The sequence below is a fragment of the Necator americanus genome, chromosome III (assembly GCF_031761385.1).
Source record: "Necator americanus strain Aroian chromosome III, whole genome shotgun sequence".
Classification (NCBI taxonomy): Eukaryota; Metazoa; Nematoda; class Chromadorea; order Rhabditida; family Ancylostomatidae; genus Necator; species Necator americanus.
The window spans coordinates 14,836,867-14,861,922 of record NC_087373.1 but is presented as its reverse complement, the minus strand read 5'-3'; the positions used below and the strand labels follow the sequence as shown (position 1 = coordinate 14,861,922).

The window sequence follows — 25,056 nt, the reverse complement described above, 5'->3', positions numbered from 1 at the left end:
ATTCCAACCATCGATAGATCGTGCATTTACAGTCGAACATCTTACTGACTGCGGTGCATCCGTGTATTTGAATAAATCAATAAATAAATAAATAAATAAATAAAAATATTTTGGAATGCATAAGTAGCGGCGTACGTGACTATACACTATAGAAAACCTTAGTAAGGTACAAAACTATATTGGCAATGGCGTATCTTCGGTCATCATTTACCAAGTTTAGATTTTGTAAAAGAAAGTCAAATATTTCAAACTGGATTATTTACCTACTGGGAATTTGCCACTTTATTCTTTTACCCACTAACGTGGAAAAGCATGAGGTGGTCTTCATGCTTCAATTTTAGAGAGGATAAGCGTGGGCGTTGGTGACACTTACGTTATCGTTACTACTCAGTTCAGATTGACCTTCTTTGATTCATTCATATATAGTTACACCCTGTTCCCCACAGCAATATCATCGTAGAACGTAGTTATGTGTTACGACAACATTAATCGTAATTTTTATCGTATGACGTAATTATCGCCGCATCACTGATACAAAATTTGCAAAAAAAAGAGGATTATTTTTTATATATTTATTTAAAACTTACTGTGTTGCTGGATTTAGCTCACCACATCACCGACGCCGACGAGAATCTTGACAGACTCAGAGATTGTAGAGCAGGATTTGGAAAATCAGAATTATATAAGTTTTTGACTTCTTTCGGGAGCTCTCTCAGTCATACAGCGTCTCTACCATAAAACATTTTTCCAACGCTTCACCGTTCTGAACTTCAGAATCTATTGAATCAGAAAACCACAGGCGTATTTTGTGTCTTCCAGTATTTTTCCTGTGGCTTCTTGCCGGGAACGCTGCGGATTCAGTCATTGATTTTGGAAAAAATCAAATTGCTGAAACAAATTACTGACGTTACTGGATGTTCTTAGAGTCAAAATTTTATTTGCAATGTCATCTGTGATTTGTTCTACCTCCGACTATCCGTCTCCGATACTGCAGGGAAGCTGGATTCTTCTCGTTCTTTTGCGTTTACTTTTTTGTGATTCATTGTTTTTTGCCGTTACTTTTCAATAAGCAATGAGGGCATCTTGAGCCATGTGGCATCAAAAACTGGATAGCCATTCCAGATTACTTTTTTGCTTTCTCCTAAAAGCATCAGTTAACGGAAAAAACGACGAAAGGCTTTACATAACAATCAAAAATTTTATAACTTTGTTTTACTAATTTCTACCAAGAAATTAATTTCGCTCGCATTTTGTTGGGAAAGTCATTTTTTGTTTTTTTTTTTTAATAAAAACATTTTTAAAATAAAAACATAGAGATTTTTATATTCGAACTCGTTTGGATATGCAGTGAAAAACATATGAAAGCTGATACATGGATCAAAACTATGCAATACACTACATACTATAGTTCACAGCACCCAATAAACTTTTTTTCACATCACAATCTTTTCCCTTTTTCCCTTTTTCGAAACTCTTTCCATTGTGCATGATCTCATTGAAATTTACTTCAACTTTAATACTTACTAAATACTAAACTACTACTAAGCTTACTTACAAATACTAAATTTACTTTAACTTACTTTACTTTAATTTACTTTTCTCAATTTGAAATTGCTCTTTATGTACTTGCTTCTTCTTTATATTATACTATCTTTATTTCTTGAATTCGAAGGTGTTTTTTTCGACATTAGTTACTCTGATTGGAACGGAAAGAAACCTTCATTTTCCATCCAATACTGCATGTTTCCACATACGCACTCACAGATTCTATGCCGGACTGAAGTTCAGCTACCAGCTCATCCAAAGATCAAGTTAATTTGTCTGGAGTACTGTAAAGATCCGCTCTGTCAAGTGACGGAATCCCGGATTTTAGCGCTCGTCTCCTCTACACGTACAAGCCACTTCAAATCCCACTCCAGATCTCGTCTTAGCAAGATTAGAGGACATCGTTACTAGGACATCGAGAAGATTATTGGCATACGTAGTTACCCTCCTCTGTCCTGTTTTCTAAACATTAACCGTTTCCAGATATACGATTTTATAAAAGTCTGGAACGTTTATCTATTTTTGAGTGACAAAATGAACAATATAATGAACAATTAATAAATATTTACATAAATGTAATTATGTAGTGATGAACACAGTAATAAAATAATAATAAAATTACTTACTGTAAAATTATTATTATTGAATTATTCGATGCTAGATAGAAAATTCAGCAGATATGTAGTCACCTCTGTCACCTTTGGCCTCATTTAGTTCTTAACATTTCTTATTCTTTCGAAGAAAAGCTTTTTCTTCGAGCGTTTACTTTTTAAACCTACGTCTATACCATTCTTTCATGCCTACGTTCACATCAGCGAGCTCTTTATTTGAACCTTCATTTCTACAAAAATAATGAGACTAATTCAAGACATATTTCAGTGGAGTGCCCTCTCAACAAGGAACTATGTAGTACAAATGTATTTTCATATCTCTACAAAAACAGATATTTAAAAATTACTTGATAACAGTTACACGGATAAGCAGCGGTTGCTTTTTTTATATGATTATATGTGCGTCGTATCAATTTTATGGAGACCTTACGGAATTTTTATGTGAAAAAACGTGTAAAAAACCACCATTTTTTATACAAGGTATTCTAGAACATGGAGTATGAAGTATTTTAAGACGAATAAAACCTGCCGAAATCTAAATCGCCATCGCTAGTGGCGATGAGATACGGCAGCAAATCAAATCTCAAATCCAGGCCAGTAATGGATGAGAATTCATAATATCTTCTCTATATCGATGGTTTTTTGTGTCTGTTCCCCGGTCTCTGATCCCATTGTAACGCTGTTTGGTTTTCGACCTCTGTTATATGCTCTGACGTACAAAACTTTAGCAATCTTTTTTCTCTTCGACCTTTCGTTCCGATATTCCTTTTCTTCGGATCAACTCTACGGCAGATTATCGAGAGTAATGTACGAAATGCATATCCATGTGAAAAAAATGAAAAGTTACGGAAATATAATTTCCAATTTCAAATTTAAAGGAAATAGCAGGGACTAAAGTATAACAATCTTTCATTTTTTGTATTGCTTGCATCATTTTAGCTCTCTATTATTGCTCTTTTACCATGCTACGTACATTCTTTCAAAAAAATTTTGTTTTAGAACCGGATGAAAAGCAAAAACCTGCTCTAAATGTATGAAAGTAAACTTTCAAAACCATTTCCACAGGTGCAAAGAAGGAAAAAATGAAACGGTATTCTTGACAAATCGAAATCCAAATCTTCTTTGTGTAGATTCGCACTTTTTTAATCGGAATTGGATTTCTCACATCACTTTCTACTACAGGTACCAAATTTCAGTAAACATGGTAAAAATGGAGCGAAAGCTCAAGTAGGGGAAATTTCTACTTTTTTTCTTCCCTCCGACATTGTATGTGAAAAAGGGACTCGAGAAGACAAAAGCAAGAAATTTCGCGCTGAATATCAAACTTCTTTTCTCTGACCGCTTTTCCTTCTCACCATAATTTGTCAGCTTCCATATTTAAAGGCATCACCCCACGAATCTGAGGTGGTACGGATTTCAGGTGGAGTATTCGTATACGGGATCGTAGACTATGGAGAGGGGAGTGATTCCGTCCATTTCTTCCTAACTGCGGTAAAAAAACGGCCCGGAAGATACGGCTTCGGGCGTTCTAGCACGCTATTTTCTACAACGACTTCGATAGGAGCGCGCAACGTTTTTTACGGCAATTAGGAACAAATAGACGGAATCACCCCCTCTCTATAATCTACTATCCCGTATAAGAATACTCCGCCTGAAATCTGAGCCGCCTCAGATTTTTGCTGTGATGCCTTTAAGACGCTGACAACATAACGAAAACATCTTCCACTTCCGCTCATACGTACTCAAATGCATAAGACATATGGTGGGGTCGAAACTACATGAAGCACGATAGTGGTCGTGGTGGATCGCTTGCTGGCACCACCCTTCGCAGCAGTTCGCGGCGGTCCCACCTCGATTCCAGCCGTTTCCTCCGCCGCGCCGCCGCGAACGCAGCCGCTGACGCAACTGCACCGTGCTTCATATCGTTTTGACCCGACTCTATCCATGCATAGCATTGTCGTCAAAGCATTAACGATCTATGTGTTGTATAGAATCGCTACTGCAAAAACAAACAACATGATATTTCCACCAACGACATTTTCATTGTTCTTCAGCTTCATAAAAAGCCCCTTGGAACTTTTTTCGTAGAGAATTTTGAAAGAGATTCTTGATGTGCTTTGCTTCGTGAAGAAGTAGAAAACAGCGTTGGTTATGGCTGTCGACCTCTAAACAGCCGTAAAAGCACAATCTCCACATCTCAGTCGCTGTAAATATGTGAATCACTGCTTTTCCGTTCGATGCATTCATTGATGAAAACACAAACATGCAAACAACAGAAAAAGAACGTGAAAGAAATCCAAAACGCATATTATTCTGCAGTAATGAGGTCTAAAACACAAACGAACCAAACAACAAAATTGAAAGTTCACACGGAATGGAAATGAGATATCAACCAAATCCTTAGTTCAAGAATTTCATTCAAATGTCTTGAAAAATTGCTCTACGAGATGAGAAAGAAGAAAGAAGAAAGATGATGAGAAAGAAACTTCTATAGGCTGTATTTTGTTGAAGATCTAGTAAAAATCGGGTGGGGCGGGTGTAGCGCAGTCGGTTAGAGGTTCCGCCACTCGTTCGAATCCGCCCTAGTGCTCACCAAACCTTTAATCCCTCCGGGGTCGACTAATTGGAACCAGAACTGCTCGAGAAGATAAAAACATTGATTTGGCACGCTCGCCGGTTACTGTAGAGGTGCACGCGCGTTCGCAAACCTCAAACGATTCTAAATTGAAATGAACGTGGTGGCGGATCCCCAGCGGATTGGTTAACGCCAGACACTTTATTCTTTATCCTTTACACTCAAAGAGAACTTTTATACTTAATCGGTAAGCACCTCTGAACATCTTTGTGGACAAAAAGTCACAATTACTCGCAAGCAGCTGATCGTTTCGAGTGCGATTTCTCCATGTACACGAAAAAACCAGTCTTTACAGTTTTTCCACCCACAGAAAACAGTAAAAAGTAAGTCAAATATCACTACAATTAAAGTACATACGTACTTTTTCCATGGTCTTTGTGTATTTTAAATACTGTTGTTACTCCAAGTGTATTTGTCTAAGTGCGCAGCGCCAGGTCTGTTCAGGATATAAAAGTGTACATAATCTTCGGCGTTTTTTGCGAACACAGCGAACTTCTACTGGTTCTAAGTCAATTCCTTTGTAATTTAGTTTTGTAGATCACTTTACTTTACCAAATATGTCAATTTTTAGAACTAGATTACTGATGATGTTCATTTATAGTTCGATCGTTGTGCTCGCTTCATTCAACTTGCGCTCGTCAGTTAGCGCTCTTCTCCTCAAGGCTTATGTTCAACTATGTGTTGATAAGCTGTCTTTTTTGTAGATAGGGTCCTGTATCCTGTGTCTTGCCGTAGGACCGAGATAGCGCGACGGACGGACGCTATCAGCGTTTAAACACATTACTTTACGCCTTGGCGAAGTGCCGTTGTCGGCCGCACATTGTCCGCCCTCTTCCACCAACAATTTATGCTCACCTCTTATCGCTTTTTTATGTTTCGTGTAGGTGAAGTCGTCAATCTTCTCTTCACAGACGACTCCATGATTGAAAAGACGTGGGCTGACTCCTCCCCTTTTTCGGGAATATTAAATAATGCACATGAAAACTGCTGGATTATCTTTTGTCGATCATCTTGCTGTTGATTCCATGAGAAATATAATTTTTTAATTAAAGAATCATAATGATCCTCTAAGAAAAAAGAACGGCTTTCAACTTTCATTACTGCTCTTCTCTTAAAATACAGTAGTTTACTGTAACTATAATGTCACTCCAGTACCGCGTCCAGGAACTTCGCTAAGTAGTGATCGTACTTTACCTGAACATAGTCCCCCTCTGATGTGTTCAATCGGATGAGCGCAACGCATCTGCCGCAACGCACGCTTTCTGCTGTACATTACGCACTCTCTCTTCCCTCTGTCATGCTCCAATCGAAGATCCATAACGCTCACCAGGTTCAACTCGTTCAGCGCCGAATATTATTATTAATATTATTATTAATATTTATATTATTATTGTTATTATTATTTTAATATTTTGTATTAATATATATTTCATTATATTCTATTATATTTATTAATATTTTGTTAAATGTGCTTATTGTATTACTATAATTTCCCTTGTTTTCCAAAAAACAAAATCACAGATCGAAATCGAGCACCTTCACATTTTTTTTGCACTTTTCTTTCTTACTCAAATAAGAGTGTGATAGTCACTTTAAGTGGAATCAATATTTTATTTGCTCATAGACTTTCACTTTCATTCTATATTGTTGTTGTTTATGATTGTTTTTGTTAGTTTGTTGTGGTTTCGCTTCGTATTTTGAAAGCATGTGGTATGTATATAACTTGTTTTGATCTCAAAGTGTCTTTCCGTCGCATTACTTTCTTTTTTTTCGTTTGTGGTGCCTGCCTTTCTCACTTCCTCAAATGCCTCAACAAAGAAAAAACTCTGAAATTTCCTGGAAGATCAGTACTTCGATAATGTCCGACTATATCATCGAACGTTCCCTACAGGATTACGAATGCTGTTCCTATTTATTCGAAAACTCCTACGAGGAAGATAAATTAACCTTACTAGTGAAATAAATAAGAAAAAATAATTTTTAACAAAGTAGAAGGGAAAATATCTTGTAAAAATCTTGTAAAAACGAAAATAGGAATTAATGAAGACTCAGTGCTTTGGCGTAATTAGAGCAAGAATAAAGGAAGTTGCTCTGTCCCTTTTTTCTCTGCAATTCATACTTTGCATTCCAGTTCGTCCTGCAGTGAATCACTTATGAATTCCTTAAATGTTCTAAGCACAGAACAAAGGCTGAAAGGAGAACGAAGTCGACAAAAGTGAGAACAGAAGCAAAGGAACTCCAGAGCAGAAAACAATACTGACGTGTTCTAAGTTTCAACTCAAAGAATATTCAACAAGATCACAAATGTGGCCTTCGTGCTTGATCTTTTGGGGACGGCGTTGGTATTTCTGACCTCCTTTCCTTTTTTGTTGTTCAAAAATGAGTGCTTGCATGCATTGCACACTCGGGATGCAACGACTCTTGCCAATAGTATCACCTTTAAAGACATCACTTCACGAATCTGAGGTGGTACGGATTTCAAGTGGAGTATTCTTATAAGGGATAGGAGATTATGAAGAGGAGGGTGATTCCGTCCATTTTTTTCCTAATTGCCGTAAAAAACGGCCCGGAAGATACGGCTTCAGGCGTTCTTGCGCACTATTTTCTACAGGGAGCTTGACTGGAGCGCGCCAACCTTGGGCAAGCGCCGCATCTTCCGGACCGTTTTTTTTACGGTAACTAGGAAGAAATGGACGGGATCACGCCCCTCTCCATAGTCTGGGATCCTGTATACGAATACTCCACCTGAAATCTGCACCACCTCAGATTCGTAGGGTGATGCCTTTAAATCGTTGTACACCCACTAATCAAAAACATGTGGGCGCCTTCCTAGAATTATCGGAACCAGCTCGCTAGTTCAAGAACGGCATGCAGTTAATGCGTAGCATTATCTGTAAACATTTCTCTGTGTAGAATTCTGCTACCAACTAGCCTGTATGACGTGCTTTCAAGTTCATTTTAACAAAAACTGCTTTTGCTGCTATGTATGAGTTTGTTTGTTTTTTTTTTCTCAAGGCGTCATTGATGCTTGTCGTATTTCTTTTATTTTGTATTCCTCTGAAACTACATTTTCTACTAGACGTTTAATACCAAATTAATTTGAAAAAATCAAATATATAATATATAATATAAATATATAAGTGTAAATATAATATAAAAACCAAATAAATCAAATACCAAGAAAAATTTTATTCTCATTTCCACACAAATATAAATCGTTTTATCGTTTTCCTTTTACTAGGCGCACATGGTTTGATCTGTTGTTCCATATAGAAAAGTACGAAACAAAAACTTTCCAGATGTGGAAATTTTGGTCTCATATTTGGACAAGCACTGACAAAGTGAAGATTTAAACCACTTAGGGAAATTTCAAGTAGGAAAAAATGCCATTCATTCAAATGTCAATCCATTCTTTATTATTTGAAATCTCCATTTTTTCCTTTCGCACGAAGTTTTAGCATTTTTTTTTTTCGAATAAAGTTTATAGTTTCTAGTTACGGCTAGGAAAATAAAGGGAGTTCGATGTTCCATGCAGATGGCATACACGCGAGAAAGTAACATGTGTGCTCTGGAACACAATTTGATAGAATTTTCCAGTGAGCATGAGAAACTGACTGACACCAAGTGCAAGGCGTACATAGATAGATTCACTAGTTTCATAGTTTTTTGTTTTGTTATCTTATAAAACTCTATGTATTTGTTTTATGTAAGATCTTAAAATATATTACGTATTTCATTATTCTTTACCGACTGCGCTGCACCCGCCTCTTGGTGCATTATTGATAAACTGTGTTATATCATGAAATCATTCATTACCTGTTCCCGTCGAAATTAGAGTACATCTCGAAGTACACCTCCTGCTTCTCATAAATTTTCCATTCATAATCGGAGTTTAAATGAAGTAGTGTCGTTATGAATGGAACAAAATTGCTTCACGACCTCAAATCTTTGAAATCCAGCGAAACGAGAATATTTCAAGGTTCTTTTTTGTATCAAATATCAATAGATACTAGTTGGTGAACCGCGGGTATTCTACGGAAAATTTCTTCACGAAAACATAGGTGTATCGGTGGGAAACTAATCCGGAAATGATTACTTATTTTTGAATCGATCGATTATGAATTCTCCTACGAAATTTGTAAATTGATGAGTGAATAATGAGAGTTTGAATCTAAAGTAAAAATTGTTCTGGAAAGTGAAAGATGTGTCGAGGAGCTCAGCAGGTTTCTCTCATCCGACTACTTACTACATCACTTTTTCATTGCACCTTTCCTTCCGGATCCACGCTTCGCACTTTCGCAGCGGTCATAAGGCGACTTTATCAATAGAGGACCACTGATCTTGCACCTTATCGACGTGCTACCGCTGATGTTATCGTATCGATGTTTTCAGCTTTCTCTGCGTTCCACTAATGTACCATCGTAAAAGTGCAAGAAGAAACCGCAAAGAACCTTAAAGAAGCGCTCAAGCAAAGATCATTTTTTGTTTTCAGAAACCTTTGTATTCTTTTTTTTTGTTGTTTTCTGATTTCTAAGTGGTGTTTTTTCACATGGGGTCATCGATGGACCTATCCTCCGTTTAAGAGAATAATTTTCGCTTGACGTTCCCCATCCTTCTATTCCAAGGTCGTCGTTGATGCTACAGCTTGTTCTGCTTTTCTCTTGGTTTGCAATAAACAATGCTGCAACTTCCACTTCTCTTACACCTACCGAATTCGTCGGCGGAAATTCAGAAGTGTGTCAAATATGGAAGAACATGACAAAAGAAGGTTTGTGATATGATTTTGTGGCAGTTACGATCAGAAAAGAGCTGAAATATGCCAAATTCAACCCTTCACTGATCGCCATCTATTAGCAGAGCGCAATTCACTTCCCGAGTATTCTAGTGTTCATATCTTTGGTTGGTGGAGATCAACGGAATTTTCCTCCATAAGGTCATTTGTGATATTTCACCTCCATTTAATATGCAACCGGTGCAATTTAACAAAAAGAATTTCTTCTAACACTTTCCATCGGTCTTCGAAATTGTCATAAAAGTAAGAAATGGTCGAAAAGCGCTACATAGTTTTCAATTGTTCTGACATTTATTTGAAATAAATATAGATTCAAAATTTATCTTATTAATCTTTTTCGTATGACTCTTTGGTATAAAACCTCGGTACAAATCAAAGACATGTGGGCGTCTTCCTGGAATAATCGAAGCTATCGTTAGTTCAGGCCTAGTATCCAGGTTATTGCGCAACACTACATGCAAATATTTTTGTGTGTTCTCTGGTTTAAGTAAAGTGAGCGGAACTCACTGTCGAAGAGAATATCTCGCCCTACGCCATTAATTTCTTGAGCATGTTTTTTTTTTTTTTGAAAGTGGACGCCCTTCAATTCAACCCATTATTTCCTTTTGATCTGAACTTATAGCTTATCTTTGGTTACCTTTTCGTTTTTCTTTCATAATTTTCTAACGTCCAAAGCGAATATTCTATAGAGAGCGAATAAAAATGTTTGTATTCCTGTCATTGTAGTGTTTTTGTTAGTAAATTTTGTCTTTTCTCACTAAGTTTATTTTTACAAATCACTATAGCTTTAAGAATTCCCTTGTAGAAAACTCTTCATCTATACAGAAGAATAATGGAAACAATGTGTTCTTTACCGTGAAGTCAATTAGTTTTCATAAACAAAACGTTTTACAGAAATTTGCGACTACGTCAATTACCACGATGACATTTGCGAAGGCGGTGGATATCTGCTGTGGTCGCAATATGTCGAATGCCAGTTTGATATCGGAAAAAAGGTTTCTTTGCCGAATCTTTACATTTGCATTTAAGATCCTTCCATAATACTCCTATGAATTAAATTTACAAGAGTTCTGCAATAGCAAAAGAAGTGAATATGATGTCTAATTGGACACTGAACTTCTCTCAGACGTTTGATCAGTTTTGTAAAATTTTTCTCAAAAACACATCTTCTCCAAAAGTTCAATTTGCTCGTCTAAGGAAGGTGTAATGAAATGCTCAATGTGAACCACGTACGTTTAGGTTGGAGTAATAATCGCTGGAGTGTTATGGATGTTTATGTTGTTCATAATGGTATCCACTACTGCGGATGATTTCTTTTCTCCCAGCGTTTCATCGATTGTCGCACATTTGAAAATCAGCGAAAGCATAGCGGTAAATTTGTGGGCGAAGCTATTCCTCAAAATAATAATGTTTTGGATTGGATTTTCAGGACGGACACGGGTGTATTTTCAGGGTGTAACATTTATGGCATTCGGAAATGGTGCTCCTGACATTTTTGGTTCAATAGCGTCAGTATTAAGTAGTCCAAAGCCTAAGGCGGGGCTTGCATTGGGAGAACTTTTTGGTGAGTGATTTTTTATTTCAGATTTCACTACATAGTTCTACAAAACGACACGAACGCTTGCTGTTTTTCGGCTCTCTAAGTTTTCATCATAAGTTGACGTTGTAATCTGTTGTTTGAGCTGGAAGGAACTGAAACCGTTTTTATTAGCTTAACTTATAGCAGCTTAAAGCAGGTGTGATGAAGTATGCTATGTGAGACCTTATTTTGAGAAAACACTGCTAATCGCATCATCGATGTCGCTGCCTCAAAATAGTACTTTTCGCACGCTTACACATAAATCTTAGTCCCAGTAGGAATCACGTAACTTTAAAGTGAGTCACACCGGAACCTTCTGGTTATGACATAGAAAAAAAATTGGAAAAAAGAACACAGCAGTGAGTTGTTCTACTGGACTCACCAGTGATAAATACAGTAATGTATTTACAAATTTTAATATATTCCTCCCTATTGTAATGGTTCACACAAAATACTCAACAAACACAGTATTCATGTAGGAAGGATTGACTACAGCTGACAAGAACTACGCTGATCTCTGATATAGTCGGTTCAAAACGACCTGAAGCTCGGACTGTAGCGATGAAGAGTGCTACCGAGGGTCCCACCTCGGTCCCGCCATCCTCCACCGCCGATTCCAACCGCTTACTCAACTGCATCGAGCTTCACCTCGTTCTTACTCGACTCCATAAAAAATGCGTTGTCAACCCGTACAGGAAGACCAACACATAACTGAGGAACAATGGAGATCACTGCGTGCTTAGGGACCGTAACAACACGAGCATGTGGAAAAATGTCGAAATTTTCTCAATAAAGTAAGTGAAGCAGATGCTAACATTCTACACTTTAAACGTTTCGGCATCGTCGCCTTCCTTTGAGCCTGAAAATGCACAACCTTTGTGAGGGATCTTCCCAAATGCCTCATTCCCTGCAACTTACGATTCTTTGTGAATCATATCCCAAATCAAGAACATGCTCTCCCCGTGATGTTGACCGACCCCCGCGCGATAGAATTGCTCTATTTATACTAATTAGGATACGATCTACACAGGAGCTGTTACATCCAAATCCGCAAAGGACCATGGTTTCACGCTTGTGAGACAGGTACCCGCAAATCACAACCGTGTTTCTTTCCACTACGAATTTCTCTGGATTATGCAGTGAAGTGCATTCCGATTCCATTCATTTAATTACCATTACAGTCACCGATGTGTCGAGCAATTGAATAGTATCTCTTCTTTTTGTGATAAGGAAAATCTTTCTCAGGGGAGGCGATGGTCCCATCCGTGTGGAATTTTGGTACGTCTGCGACCGTATACGTAGGCAAAAACTCTAACTGACGATGGTGTAGTCTTTTTCATTGTGCCCTCTGCAGAATGACTCCTACGTCCAACGTAGAGAGGCGAGCTCCCGAAATTGCGAGTTTCCGTGAGCGGTTTCAGCCACCGTAATAAACTCAGGTAGCCTTCAGTTGTCTTGTAGATGGTACGGTCTTCTCCGTAGAACTACCCTCTAGGTCCATATAGAGAACGATAAAAAGAAGAGACATGAGGCAATGAGGGAGAAGAAGTCGAGAAAATCTTCATTACTTTCTGTTGGAAAGTAAGCGACGAAGATGATCAAGGCTGGCGTTGAACCACATCTTCTCATCCAAATGTCCAAATTCGTCATACTTTGCACTATAGTCTTATTCTGAACGGCAGCACTGCACTAGTGGGGGATCGTTGTTTGATGCCTGAGATGTGGTCATTTTTGATCAGATCCAGGGTGTTTCACCACTGGTAACCTAATGCACTTCTGGTTGTGTTAAAGGCAGCATAGCACGAATCTGACGTGGTGAGGGAATTCACGGCAAAAGCTAGAGACTATTGTGGATTGCGGGATCAGGGTGGTTCCGCTCACCTCTCCCTAATCGTCCTGGAAAATGGCGTGGGAACCGCTTTATTTTTTCTTTTCTTTCTCTTTCTTTTTTTTTCTTTATTTCTTACGAGGAGCGCTAGAACGTTCTTCTATGCATACGTTCCTGTCCCTCAGCAACCTATTCATGGGCTTCACTTAAATAGGCAGTCGAAGAGAACTCACTGGATTTCGATTGCTGCGCACCTGGATGCGGAGCGTGTACAACGGTGGCGCATTGCAACTGAAGTCTTCGTCGTCGCTGTTCATGCCGTTTTTCTTACTACGATTAGGGAGAGATGAACGGAGCCACCCCCTGATCCCGCAATCTACGACCCCGCATGGGGTTTGTCCACCAAATTCATACTACGTCAAATTCGTGGGGGATTCCTTTAATGCACCATATATATGACATACGTTCTGAGCTAAGTAAACAGCCTTACGTACGCTGACGGCCAAGTGATGACACATTTTGCGATAACATGTTCCGACAAAATAATAGTTTTATAGTAATCACACTATACTTTTTTGAAACATTGTTGAAGCATAAAGCATTCACCCTTATTATCAGATACAAAAAAACGCTGTGGAATCAGAGATAAGCTCGCTTTTCCGTGATTTCTGAAGTACGCAAACCATCCGTTTAAAAATTTCTGCAGTGTTGTTACGGTGCATGAATAGCTGCTTCTTCGAATGACAACCAAATTTTACAGGAGCCGGTATATTCGTCACAACGATGGTCACCGCCACGATTGTACTCGTGAGACCATTCAAGATTGATGTATTTTCGACAATTCGAGACCTTATATTTTATCTCATAGCTCTAGCTTGGATAATATTTGTTTTCCTGTACAGTACCAGTGTCTATATATGGGAACCTTCAGGTAAGATTTGAAACAAAGAAGACACTATTGCTCATTACCTCCGGATTCTTATTTCGTTTTTAGTGTACCTGGGAATTTATTGTGTTTACATCCTCACTGTTGTTATTAGTCATCAACTTCACAAACGTAAAAGAGTAAGGTTGAACGTTTTTCACGGTTCTCTATCGTAATTTCATAATTTTCTTCAGAAAAAGTTACGGGAAAACAGCGTCAAAAGCAAACTGAGCAACGTATTATCGAGGCAAGGGAGTAGGTTGATAATGTTTTATACTGTATGTGTGCATAGATTCTTTTCCTATAGAAATAGGCAGCTCATCACGAAATTTATGATGTTAGTATCTTTCCACGAACAGATAGGCGTAGATGGTGTAGTTCACGAGTATGAGCGTGATCACACACAATTCTCTACAGCAATCCAAAAAAAGGCGAGTTAAACATCCTTATGTGATCCTTTCTCACCAACGACGCCACTTATTACGGGAAATAAAGCTACTGTAATCTGCAATGTATCTGCGATTCTGCAAGTTTGTAGCTATTTCTGTTATGTCTGAGTTAAATCAATTAGACTACGGACGCTGAACGACGACTGATTTGGCCTCAGTCTATCGCGTAACAAGTTGCAACGTTTGGGACAATAGTACAATCAGGAACACTTCTACACGTCTTTTTCTGTATTATTAGGGGGAATTGAACGTTATGACGCTCATGGTTGTGAACTACTGCCTTACCCATCGCGTGGAGATCACAACATTGTCAATTTCGTATTGGTCTGCTTAAATTTCAAAGAGATTAAAAAAAGAAACAGAGAATGGTGTTGTAGGTGTGATGCCTGTGATTCCTCAAATTCAAATCATATCGGATGCGGTGGAGAAAATCAAGCAAGAAATGGGTGAGGATCATAGTTTTCTAAGAAACTAGGAATGAGGATCTTCAAAAATGGAAACCATGGAAATCAGGGCAAAAATCTCATTAGGAAAATTATCTGCTCAAAAGTTGGTACCGTTGAACAATCTGAAATGGCAGATCTGGTCCCTTAACGTGTATACGTGGTCTGTTCATCAGAAAGAACTGACTACTTGTTCTGAAACATAAAAAAAAACTACAAATATTAGTGCTGATTTAAAGATTCGTCAAATGGTGAAGTCTCTGAGGTGACAGTGAGGAAAGAACTTGCGAAAAGAGCTTCCATAGCAATCAACGGAGATACGCTCAACATTTTCCCCACGGATATCGCTCGTTTGTCGTCCAAGCTCCAAGAAATCGAAGGTACTGTATCTCACTATTAGGACGAATTATCCCAAACTTTCCACTCGTAGATAGTTTGATGACTGGTCTCGTTAGCTGAGACGCGGTTTCTCGCCATTTCTAATGACACTGTTCCAGAAAATGACAACACATCCGAAGAATCTTCGGAAGAAGAGTTTGTCGTCTCGCATAATTTGGTTTTAACCGGTCATGAAGCACGGAGTAGAGCCGCTACTTTGGGTATGTTTATTTAAATTATCTATGGCACCAGTTGGTAAGCTTGTGCTGTGTCAAGCATGAAAGTGGAGCAAAATCAATGTAATCGCTACTAGCGGATATCAGAACTTTCGCGCAAAAAATTTCCCTATTGTCCGCTTTGAGTGTTGAAGAGCGTGCGTGTCAAAATTGTCTATGTCCGAGTACAAATCCCAGTCGCTGTAGGAAGGATCGAGGGTGTTGTGCGTGTGTTTTGCACAGACACAAGGCACAGGCATAACGATTCAAGTAAGGTCTGTATGCCTGTAGATAAGCAGATCTACAGGCATACAGCCTTCCCTAATTTATGTTTTGAAGAATGGGGCGGGTGTGGAAAGAGGTTCCGTCGTGACTGCACGGTCGATGGCTCGAAACCGCCCCGAGTGCGAACGTGCGAGTAGTGCGAACCAAGCCTTTCATCCCTCCGGGGTCGATAAATTGGCATCAGACTCGTCTGGGAGGGTAAAAACACTGACTTGGTACATCGTACCTACATTACATCGGTTAGCCACCGCAAGTCAATGCGTAGGCCTCACCCGCGTTCTGGTGTATCCTAAGTGGATTGGTTTACGCCGTACACTTTATTCCTTATCCTTTATATGAGGGGCAATGTAGTTTTTACGATACATCGTTGTCGAACCGAAGCTGCACCCATTTTCTGCTCGCGTCGCCCTGAAACAAAAAAAAGTGCGGTGACACAGCTAATACTTGTCTTATCGCCAAACGATCATTTGTTCTCACGCGCACGCAGTGGATTGATCACAGTGATATCAAAGAGCAGACCAGAAGTCAATCCTGGAGTTCATGGAACAATTACTAGATTAATTTCAATCATTAACTGAAGATCACGATATGTCTTTAGAGATTTCATAACACATAATAACAGGTCCCTTTACAGTCCCACCTCCTATCAAAGTCGTATCTGCTCGAACATTCATCTATGATATCTACAGACATCTACATCCGTTACCGGATGATTGGAATGATCTCGGACGATTCAGCAAAGCGATGTGTATCATCAAAGTAGGGCTTTATATCCGATCCGTCATGATATTTCGACAATCTCATACAAGTTTCTTTAGATGCCATCAATATTTTTGTTGAAGCTGACCGTTCCACTCAATGAATATAGTTGGTCGAAATCGATGGCGATTATTCAGGCTGTGGTTGCTCCTCAATGGTTCCTCTTCTCCGTTCAATGTTGGTTCAGAGAGTATAGAGTCAAAGTTATGATTTCCAATAGAAAATAATTTTCAAACTTTTCAAAAGTGACAAACTTGTCAAAGTAATTTGACTATCACTTTTGATAAGTATGAAAAATGCGCCCCTAACGAAATTTAACATACACACAGCACTTCTGTTGACAGCTCCTACTGCTATTCATTTATATATTTATATTTGTATTTGTATTTTTATATTATTTTTATATTTTATTTTCTAATCTTTTGTATTTACACACTCATTTTTAAGGAAAATATTTCATTTCACATTCATTCCTTCTCAGCATCTCTTAGTTTTTCCGCCTCATTTCATCGTCACCCTCTCATCATTTCTCAACGTTTTCGTGCATCTAGGCCTAATTAACGTCAATGTATGAAAAACGTTGTTGTCCGAATCAAATCTACAAAAGAAAATTACAACGAGTTGTCCTCCTGTAGCGGGGACAATACAAAAATTTCTTCACTTGTTTACCTAACTTGTTTACACTGCTATTTTGTTCCTGCTGTTACTGTTGTTTATGTTTATTTATGATGGTGGGCGTTTTGCCCACCGTGTCCGTCACACGTGATAGAAAAGCACGCGTTAAAGGGGTTAGCAAGCGAAACTGTCAAGAACGAGAGTGCGCACTGTAGAGAGGCGCAGGTGGCGAGAGAACAGAAGTAGTACAGGTTGATGAGAGAGTTCAGTTCTAGCAAACGTAAGAAGAAGAGAAGAACAGAAAAGTGAAAATAAGTATAATAGTAGTGATAGTATAGTATTGAGTATAATAGTATAATAGTAGAATGGAAAGTTTTCTTTTCAAACATTTATGAATATTCTTTATTTGTATTCTTACCATTGTTCATTTTTCATTTATCATTATTCATTATCCTGTTTATTATTTGTAATTTTATTTTTTTATTTGTTACTATTATTTATTGTTCTAATAATAGCGATATTACAATTTTTGAGTGGGAAATAGAAGTATTATGAAGTAGCATGAACTCTTCATGCGCGGAGTCGTTTACACTGTTAATTTTTAATATGTCATGTTGATATAAAACAAAAAAATAAAAATAAAACTGACTATAATTTCAGTGACTACGGTAGAACCATTCGGTGGAAGCCCCGGGTTATATGCGTACGCACTGGTGCTATCAGCGATAATCATAGCACTTCTAGCAGTTTTTACATCGATCCATACACAACCAAAATATTATAAGGTAAAAATATATCCTCTTATAAAAAATAGTTACGATTATAACTTCAACCATATCAAACCATACTGTATTATAAATCACAGTATGAGAAAAATGTCTTATCTTACTCAGGAATTCGCCTCTTATCTTGGATTTCTCATGTCGATCTCATGGATTTATTTTATTTCTTCTGAAGTCGTTAATGTTGTGACGATGTTAGGAGTTATATCACACATTTCGCATGAGGTAGGCTTTTTTTTCTTCATTTTTTCACGATTTTTCCCGTTAGCCCTCTTTAACATCTCTTGAATAAATTTCATCAACAAATAAATGAATAGATTTGAGGACTGTACAATCGCAATTTCATTCAAAAACCAATCCGTCAGAATTAACAACTGCTATCTTTTAATCCAGTGGCGTCAGTAGCTGACGAACTTATCTAAAAAATTTGCGTATTGCGTCAGAGAATACTGATAGGGACATAGGTGTTAACGTTGGACGAATCAAAAATTAAAGAACAGCGAAGGGAAACCTTTTTCAGATATCAGACAGACTAAAGAAGGCAGAGAATATCTGCAGAAACTGTACAACGAAATAAGTGGAAAATATGTGAAAAATACAAAATTTTTAAATTAAAATGTGCACCACGCTTTCTGTGCTCAATACGAAATAATTTACTCTAAGCAAACGATAGAAAAAAATTAAAGTGAGCAAATTTTTCATCATAGCACCAGAAGGAATAGTTTGATGTTGATGACACTTCTTATAAGAGTTTCTTCAAAGTATGCCACATTAATCATCACGTTTATCATCCAGTTCTACAAATCCCTTCTATTATCGTTATGAATATGTCAGATTTTAGATCAAACAAAGATAAGTTGCATTTGAATCATACCATAGAGCAACAGTAATAAGGTGATATAAAATCGTGAACACAAGTCTCTTAAAGGGTCGATGTTCAAGAAATAATTAAATCCTACGACCTTTTTTTAACTGCCGAAAAAAAATCTGAGGAAAGAGGGTTTGGAAATGGGCACTGAAATTTGTCAGAAATGTGGAGGGTAGTTGTAAAAAAACAAAGAAGAATATATCTTAGATTTCAAAAAGTTTTTGTGAAATCTTTGCAGTTTTTGAAATAAAATGGGTATAGGATACACTATCACTTCTAGGATAAGCCGATCCGTCCCATCACAAGTTGTAAAACATTACTTAACAGAATAAAATAATCAGTAAAATACCTAAACGAAACTGAGGGTGTGAAAAGTGTACGGTCCTACTTCATCAGTTTGAGTGCGATCGCGCTCAGTTCCCCCAGCTATCGCGAAAAAAATTCTGGGAATAGTCCTTGTCGCACCGAATCTCCTTGACACTTAGCGAGTGTCACGTCTGCCTATAGATGAGCCGCTCGCTTGCAGAAGAAGAGGTGTATCTGCTTGCTCCCGCGGTCCTACCACGTTGCCAGGTGTCTCGGTGGGGAGTTTGGTGCGACGACACATTATCTCACATCATTTTCTGGATAATTAGGGGAAATCAAGCGTGAGAGCGCTCATACTCGTGGCCTACATTCTCAACTTTGTCTATTCATGGAGAGATCCCAACACCCTCAATTTTGTGACATGCTGATTGTAAGGGTTTACAGTCCAATTAGATTGAAAAAGTTATTGCTGTCATATTTGAGTAATGAGAAGGGATGGGAAGAAATTTCAATCCAAATAATTCTCAATTTAAGGTGTTAGGACTAACCATCTTAGCATGGAGCAATAGTATTGGTGATTTAATTGCCGATATCTCTGTTGTGAAGCAAGGATACCCACGTATGGCTATGGCAGCCGCAATTGGGGGACCACTTTTCAGTGAGTGCTTACATTCCTCGTAGTATAACAATACACTAGTAGAGAGGTCATCTTTCCTCAGATCTTCTGATCGGTTTTGGCCTCCCCTTCCTCATTGCCAAAGCGAATGGCCGCACTGTAACGGTGAGTATGTTAAATTTGATCTCATTTCAAACGAGTAATATTCTGAGTCATTCAAAAAGTACACCCATTCTTTATTTGAACAAGCACTAACAAACATCATCTAATGCTCTCGTGGTGTTCTGAATGTGCAATCATTTTATTTCTTTCTTCCTGTTACTAAAAACATTTCAGATAAATCTGAATCCAACATACCGAATACTTCTCCTGTTTCTGGGGATATCATTAGTCACCACACTTATTGGTAAGTTCCTTTTTTTTCCAAAATAATCTAACGTTTAGGTTCCCCTCACTTCACCTTCACTTCAGCACAATAACAACTGAACCTTTTGCTGCTTACCACATCCTCACACATTATTATCAATGACTGAGTTACGTAGACACATGTCCGGTAGTCAAAGGCATAACTCCACGAATCTTGGGTGGTGCGGATTTCAGGTGGAGAGTTCCTGTACGGGGTCGTAGATTATGGAGAAGAAAGTAATTTCGTCTTCCTTATTGCCGTTAAAAGAACGGTCCGGAAGATGCGGCGCGGAAGATGTGCACAAGGCTGGCGCGCTCCAATCGAACTCGTTAAAGAAAATAGCGCGCCGAAACGTTCGAAATCTTGGCCATTTCTTGCATCAATTAGGGAGAAATAGACGGAATCACACTTCTCCCCATAATCTACGACTCGTATAGGCATAACCCACCTGAAACCCGTGTCACCCCAGGTTCGAGGGGTGATGCCTTTAATTCCATGAAAGTGCGGGTAGTGACGGATGTGGCGTGATCCAGAAGTTTATTGTGACACCAAGTGGAGGATAATAAATTTTGTCATCTATTCAACTTCTAATTGCACGACTAAATTGGGGATGTGGCGTTGCGGTAAAAGGTCACCATCGCACATATGCTCAGCTGATGGTTCAAAATCACTGAGGGGAAAATAAGCACTTATCTTCCACCCTTTGAACACTTTCCTTTCAACTCTTTAAACAGTATCTCCATCACTCCTCTTCACTCGACTTCCACCTTCCTTCTCACGATGATGAATTTGGCGTTTTCGTTCCAATGATTTAGACTTGACTGACTTTTTAAAATTCTGCAATTTAAAAAGAAATTGTTTCAGCATGCTTCGTTCAACGTTTTTATCTACGACGACCGTACGCTTTCCTCCTGATATTTATCTACTTATCTTTCATTACAATGATTATTCTCACAGAAACAGGAGTTGCTGTATGGAATTAGGAGAGGAGATGTTTAGTAGAGTTTCCAATATTTAACAATTTGTTGACTAATGTTGTACAGGTTTTTCTATGATGAATGAAATTTGCGGGTACACGTATTTCATGGATATTAGAAACAAAATACGGTTGCTATCACACTTTTGCTATTACGAAATAAGAACAATCTCTTATTATTATCTAGGTGAAGCCAAAAATGCAGCAATAAGTTCATTGCAAACGTTATTTTATGGCATTTTAATACAAGATGAATGAAGTTGAAGTAGAACAGCCTTTCCTAGGATGATTTATCTGACCAGATTCCCAAAGTACGTTATAATAAATATTCGATACTACTCTAATTCACTGCATGTTATAAAATGCAGCTGTCTCAGAAACTGTTGATCTCAGCCAGAGAACTTCTACAAACCTCATGGAGTACCACAACTACGGTGTCAAGATTATGTTATGTAATGATGGTCACTGAATCAAGTTAGCTCTTTGTGACGAGTTCCGGAGATCAATGTCTAGAGAGTCGAAAGGTGGTTAAAATCGATAATGATATGCAAATTAAGTTCAACCTTCCTTGAATTTTGACATTATAGAGTTGAATCCTGCACTACTTTTTAAGCAGACGACCAACATCATTCGATTCTTATCCTGGTCACAATTCAAACGGACGACTTTTCAGAGTCTAAAAAATTCGAGACACCCAGTGTATCCTCTCAAATGCCCCATCACCTTACAAAATATTACTTAGCGAACAGATAGCTCAAACACAGCATCAGCAGACCACAAAAGCGCTCACTTTGCTAGCCTTAAAGGCATCATCCCACGAATCTGAGGTGGTACGGATTTCAGGTGGAGAATTCCTATACGGGGTCGTAGATTATGGTGAGGTGGGTGATTCCGCTCATTTCTTGCTAATTGGCGTAAAAAACGGCCCGGAAGATACGGCGTGTGCATACGGCTCTCGCGCTCCAATCGAATTTCTTGTAGAAAATAGCGCGCTGGAACGCCCAAAATCGCATCCTCCGGGCCGTTTTTTTACGGCAATTAGGAAGAAATGGACGCAGTCACCCCCTCTCCTTAATCTACGATCAGGTATACCAATATTCCACCTGAAATCCGTACCACCTCAGATTCATGGGGTGATGCCTTTAAGCAGTGATGCTAGCGGACCAGCGGTTGTGAGACTTGACCGTTAATGGTAGTAATGCCAATGCTAGTGGTAATAACAATGCCCTCCTGCATCTGACCCCCTAGTTCCAATTCCTCAGTTTTCATCAAATTGCGCAAGCTCGTTAGTCACAGTGATCCATTTTGCTTTACTGTTCATTGATTGGTTGCTCGGATTTCTAGCTGTTATATAAAACGCTTCCAATGTTCTTCGTAACAGAACGGGTGCGAAGATAATGAGTGTTGTCGTAAAAGAAGTGTTAACATGACACTTTCCGCAATGAGCCACGTAAAGGGGTTGGTGGTTTTGAACGCGTGAACTCATCTAGGCGCTTCTTGATCCAGATAGTGCTCTACCTGTTTCGCTAGTGTATTCAGCACCACACCCTTAACAGGTGATCAGACTCCTGATGCCACGCAGTCCTTTTCGCTTCCATTCAGACCAACGATGCAATTAGGTCTATAACCGTTTCATAGCCAGAAGCCAATCATGAATCGTAAATGAAAATGGATCGTCGTGACCAAAGAAATGGCGCCGTATCACGACCTATGGGGTTTCACCTATGGAGTCAGATGCAATTACTTGTTGATATTACTTAATATTAGCTCCACAACCCTAAAGAGTAGTGGCCTGCTAACATCACTACTTTACAGCTATCGAGGTGAGCGCTGTTGTGGTCTGCTTCTCTGGTATTGAGCAAGCCATTTGTTTGCTACTGTTTGAGTTGACAGATTACATGTGTCTTCGGTTTCCCAGGTTCTGAAGAGGGTTACTGCACCGAAACGTTGGTTCGACTGCTTGCTCAAAAGCGTGGTTCACAATTCAACGCTATGCAGGATTCGCGTAATTTTCATAATCAAAACTTCGTGCATAAAGATTTCAAAGAGTTGCTTCTCTGGTATTTAAACAGGAAACAATAAAGAGGAAAAAAAAACAGATTATAAGACATTTCTGTTACTGGATGTTTCATCCCAGACCTCCTCAAGAATTTCAGCCGGTACTCATGGGATTTTTTCCGTACTCTTGTGGCCATATGCGAATGCATCTCATCATCGCTTTTTATCGGTTCGCATTAGTGTTGTGCCCGGGTCCACTCCGATGTGGAGCGGCAGACATCGGTGGAAAGACCCGGAGCCGACTGTTCGGACTAGGAGGAGTCACCACATGGCGGCTTAGCTGCTCCAGAAAGCCGTTTCCGCGCCTAGCCTCCCGTCCTCCCTGCTAAGTGCTGCCCATATTCTCTTTGCCCCAACCCAAGTGGTAGGTGGTTAGGCGGTGCACGAGTGTTACAATGCGAATTATCCTTAGAGCACCAATACAAGACAACAACATATAATATAACAACACAACAGACGGTAAATGGTATCTATTGGGCCATGTCAAGATGGCAATGTGGTTAATCGCTCTCGGCTTAAACCGGTGAGTGGTTTGTGATTAGGGCCCAACGGCAGCCAGTAGTGGTACATGCGGTTGTAAGTGGTAGATGGTGTGCGCTCGAATATGGCAGTACGACAATATAACGCTAAACGCACACCAGAAGGAAAGAAAGGAACTGAACTACGAGTGCTTATATACTGCAGCTGGCGCGGGAAAGCTAGCGTAACACCTTGTCATTGGCAATCTTTGCCGCTCCGGCTGGGAAAGTTGTGCAGAGCGCGTCATATTAAACAAAAAATTTAACTGGAAAAATAGGTGAGGAAAATTACAGTTACAGTAGTCTAGAAAGGAGGGAATAAAGAAAAGGTGATTATTTTATGTCAAAGGACGGTTGCTCGGCAACACTGCAAGCCGCAGAGCTTCATAGAACTACTCCGGATACGAATTTGGCAGGTAACCTCTCCACATCTTCTGGACCAACGCCGCTATGAACGTGGAGAAGAGTAAGATTACAGCTCAAACAAAGCAAAAAAAAACAAACGAGGCAACAAATGCCGGGAAAGTGTGTGTCAGTAACAATCGGACATTCATAAGCAAACTAGATTACAAGATTCTTATTAAACTAGATTACAAGATTATTTACCACTGTTCTGGCGTTTTGTAGCACTTCGAAAGTCTTTGTATAATAGTGTGGGAACACTCCGGAAAGATTTTTCCCCCGAACGAGTTCTAAAAGTGCTTCTATTATACGACCTAGTAGTGTCAATAATAAAAGCAATTCAATTATCAATTTATTGTCCTCTAACAGTAGAAACCGATATAGTATTACACCCTGTTACCATGACAACGGTAGCGCACGAAGTATGTGGCATTCAAGTAAGGAATTATTGTTTGCACATATTCATATACGAATTAGCAGCTAGCAGGTAACAATAGCTTATGCAGTTAAAAAAAGAATTCTTAAAATGTATTTCAGCATGCTTCGTCTTCGAATGTCATTGAATAACTTGTAGTTGTATAAGTACTACACAAATTTACTTGTGCTCTACTATGTTACGAGCCACCACCGAGGTGGACTATCCGTACTTTCCTTTCCGAATCCCTATTGATTACGTGCTAGTATCAAGAACGGATGATCTCAGCAAACAATATCATAGGACACTCTTTGAAAAAGTGAGTGATTACGATAGTTTGGTTTATATGAATAACAATTTAAGATTTACAAATAAAATTTATGAGAAAGACAACGCGAGCGAAATTCTTCACCAACCAGTGTTGTAGCTGTTGCGATTTCAAGAAAAGAAATTAACGCTTTCTCTAGTTTTTAGGACGCTTTGCATGGACATACAAGGAAAAGGGACGATGCATTTCTCGCTGTTCCTTTTGTTGCAATTTTGATTCAAACCAAAACGAATTTGATTGAATCAAACTTTAAAACATTTTGAAGAATACGGAATACACAACTCAAATCCTACTTTTTCGAGAAGAAAATTGAGGAGAAGAG

General features: G+C 38.8%; 1 protein-coding gene across 2 annotated transcripts in view; it reads left to right on the top strand.

Moving 5' to 3' along the window:
• Positions 1–9,426: 9,426 nt before the first annotated feature.
• RB195_009618 (uncharacterized protein) overlaps positions 9,427–25,056 on the top strand; it is a gene marked incomplete at both ends in the record, with an annotated part of 28,244 nt that continues 12,614 nt past the window's right edge. Inside the window, 17 exons of one of the 2 annotated variants that reach the window (XM_064190245.1) lie at positions 9,427–9,559; positions 10,478–10,578; positions 10,823–10,954; positions 11,036–11,147; positions 13,751–13,921; positions 13,985–14,055; positions 14,110–14,170; positions 14,742–14,810; positions 15,047–15,187; positions 15,305–15,406; positions 16,320–16,444; positions 16,504–16,621; positions 17,720–17,844; positions 17,953–18,066; positions 19,550–19,673; positions 19,735–19,796; positions 19,968–20,037. In XM_064190245.1, coding sequence (XP_064047828.1) covers positions 9,427–9,559; positions 10,478–10,578; positions 10,823–10,954; positions 11,036–11,147; positions 13,751–13,921; positions 13,985–14,055; positions 14,110–14,170; positions 14,742–14,810; positions 15,047–15,187; positions 15,305–15,406; positions 16,320–16,444; positions 16,504–16,621; positions 17,720–17,844; positions 17,953–18,066; positions 19,550–19,673; positions 19,735–19,796; positions 19,968–20,037 — 1,831 coding nt within the window. Of the gene's footprint in view, positions 9,560–10,477; positions 10,579–10,822; positions 10,955–11,035; positions 11,148–13,750; positions 13,922–13,984; positions 14,056–14,109; positions 14,171–14,741; positions 14,811–15,046; positions 15,188–15,304; positions 15,407–16,319; positions 16,445–16,503; positions 16,622–17,719; positions 17,845–17,952; positions 18,067–19,549; positions 19,674–19,734; positions 19,797–19,967; positions 20,038–25,056 lie in introns of those variants that run through there. The other variant, XM_064190246.1, reaches the window with a different exon arrangement.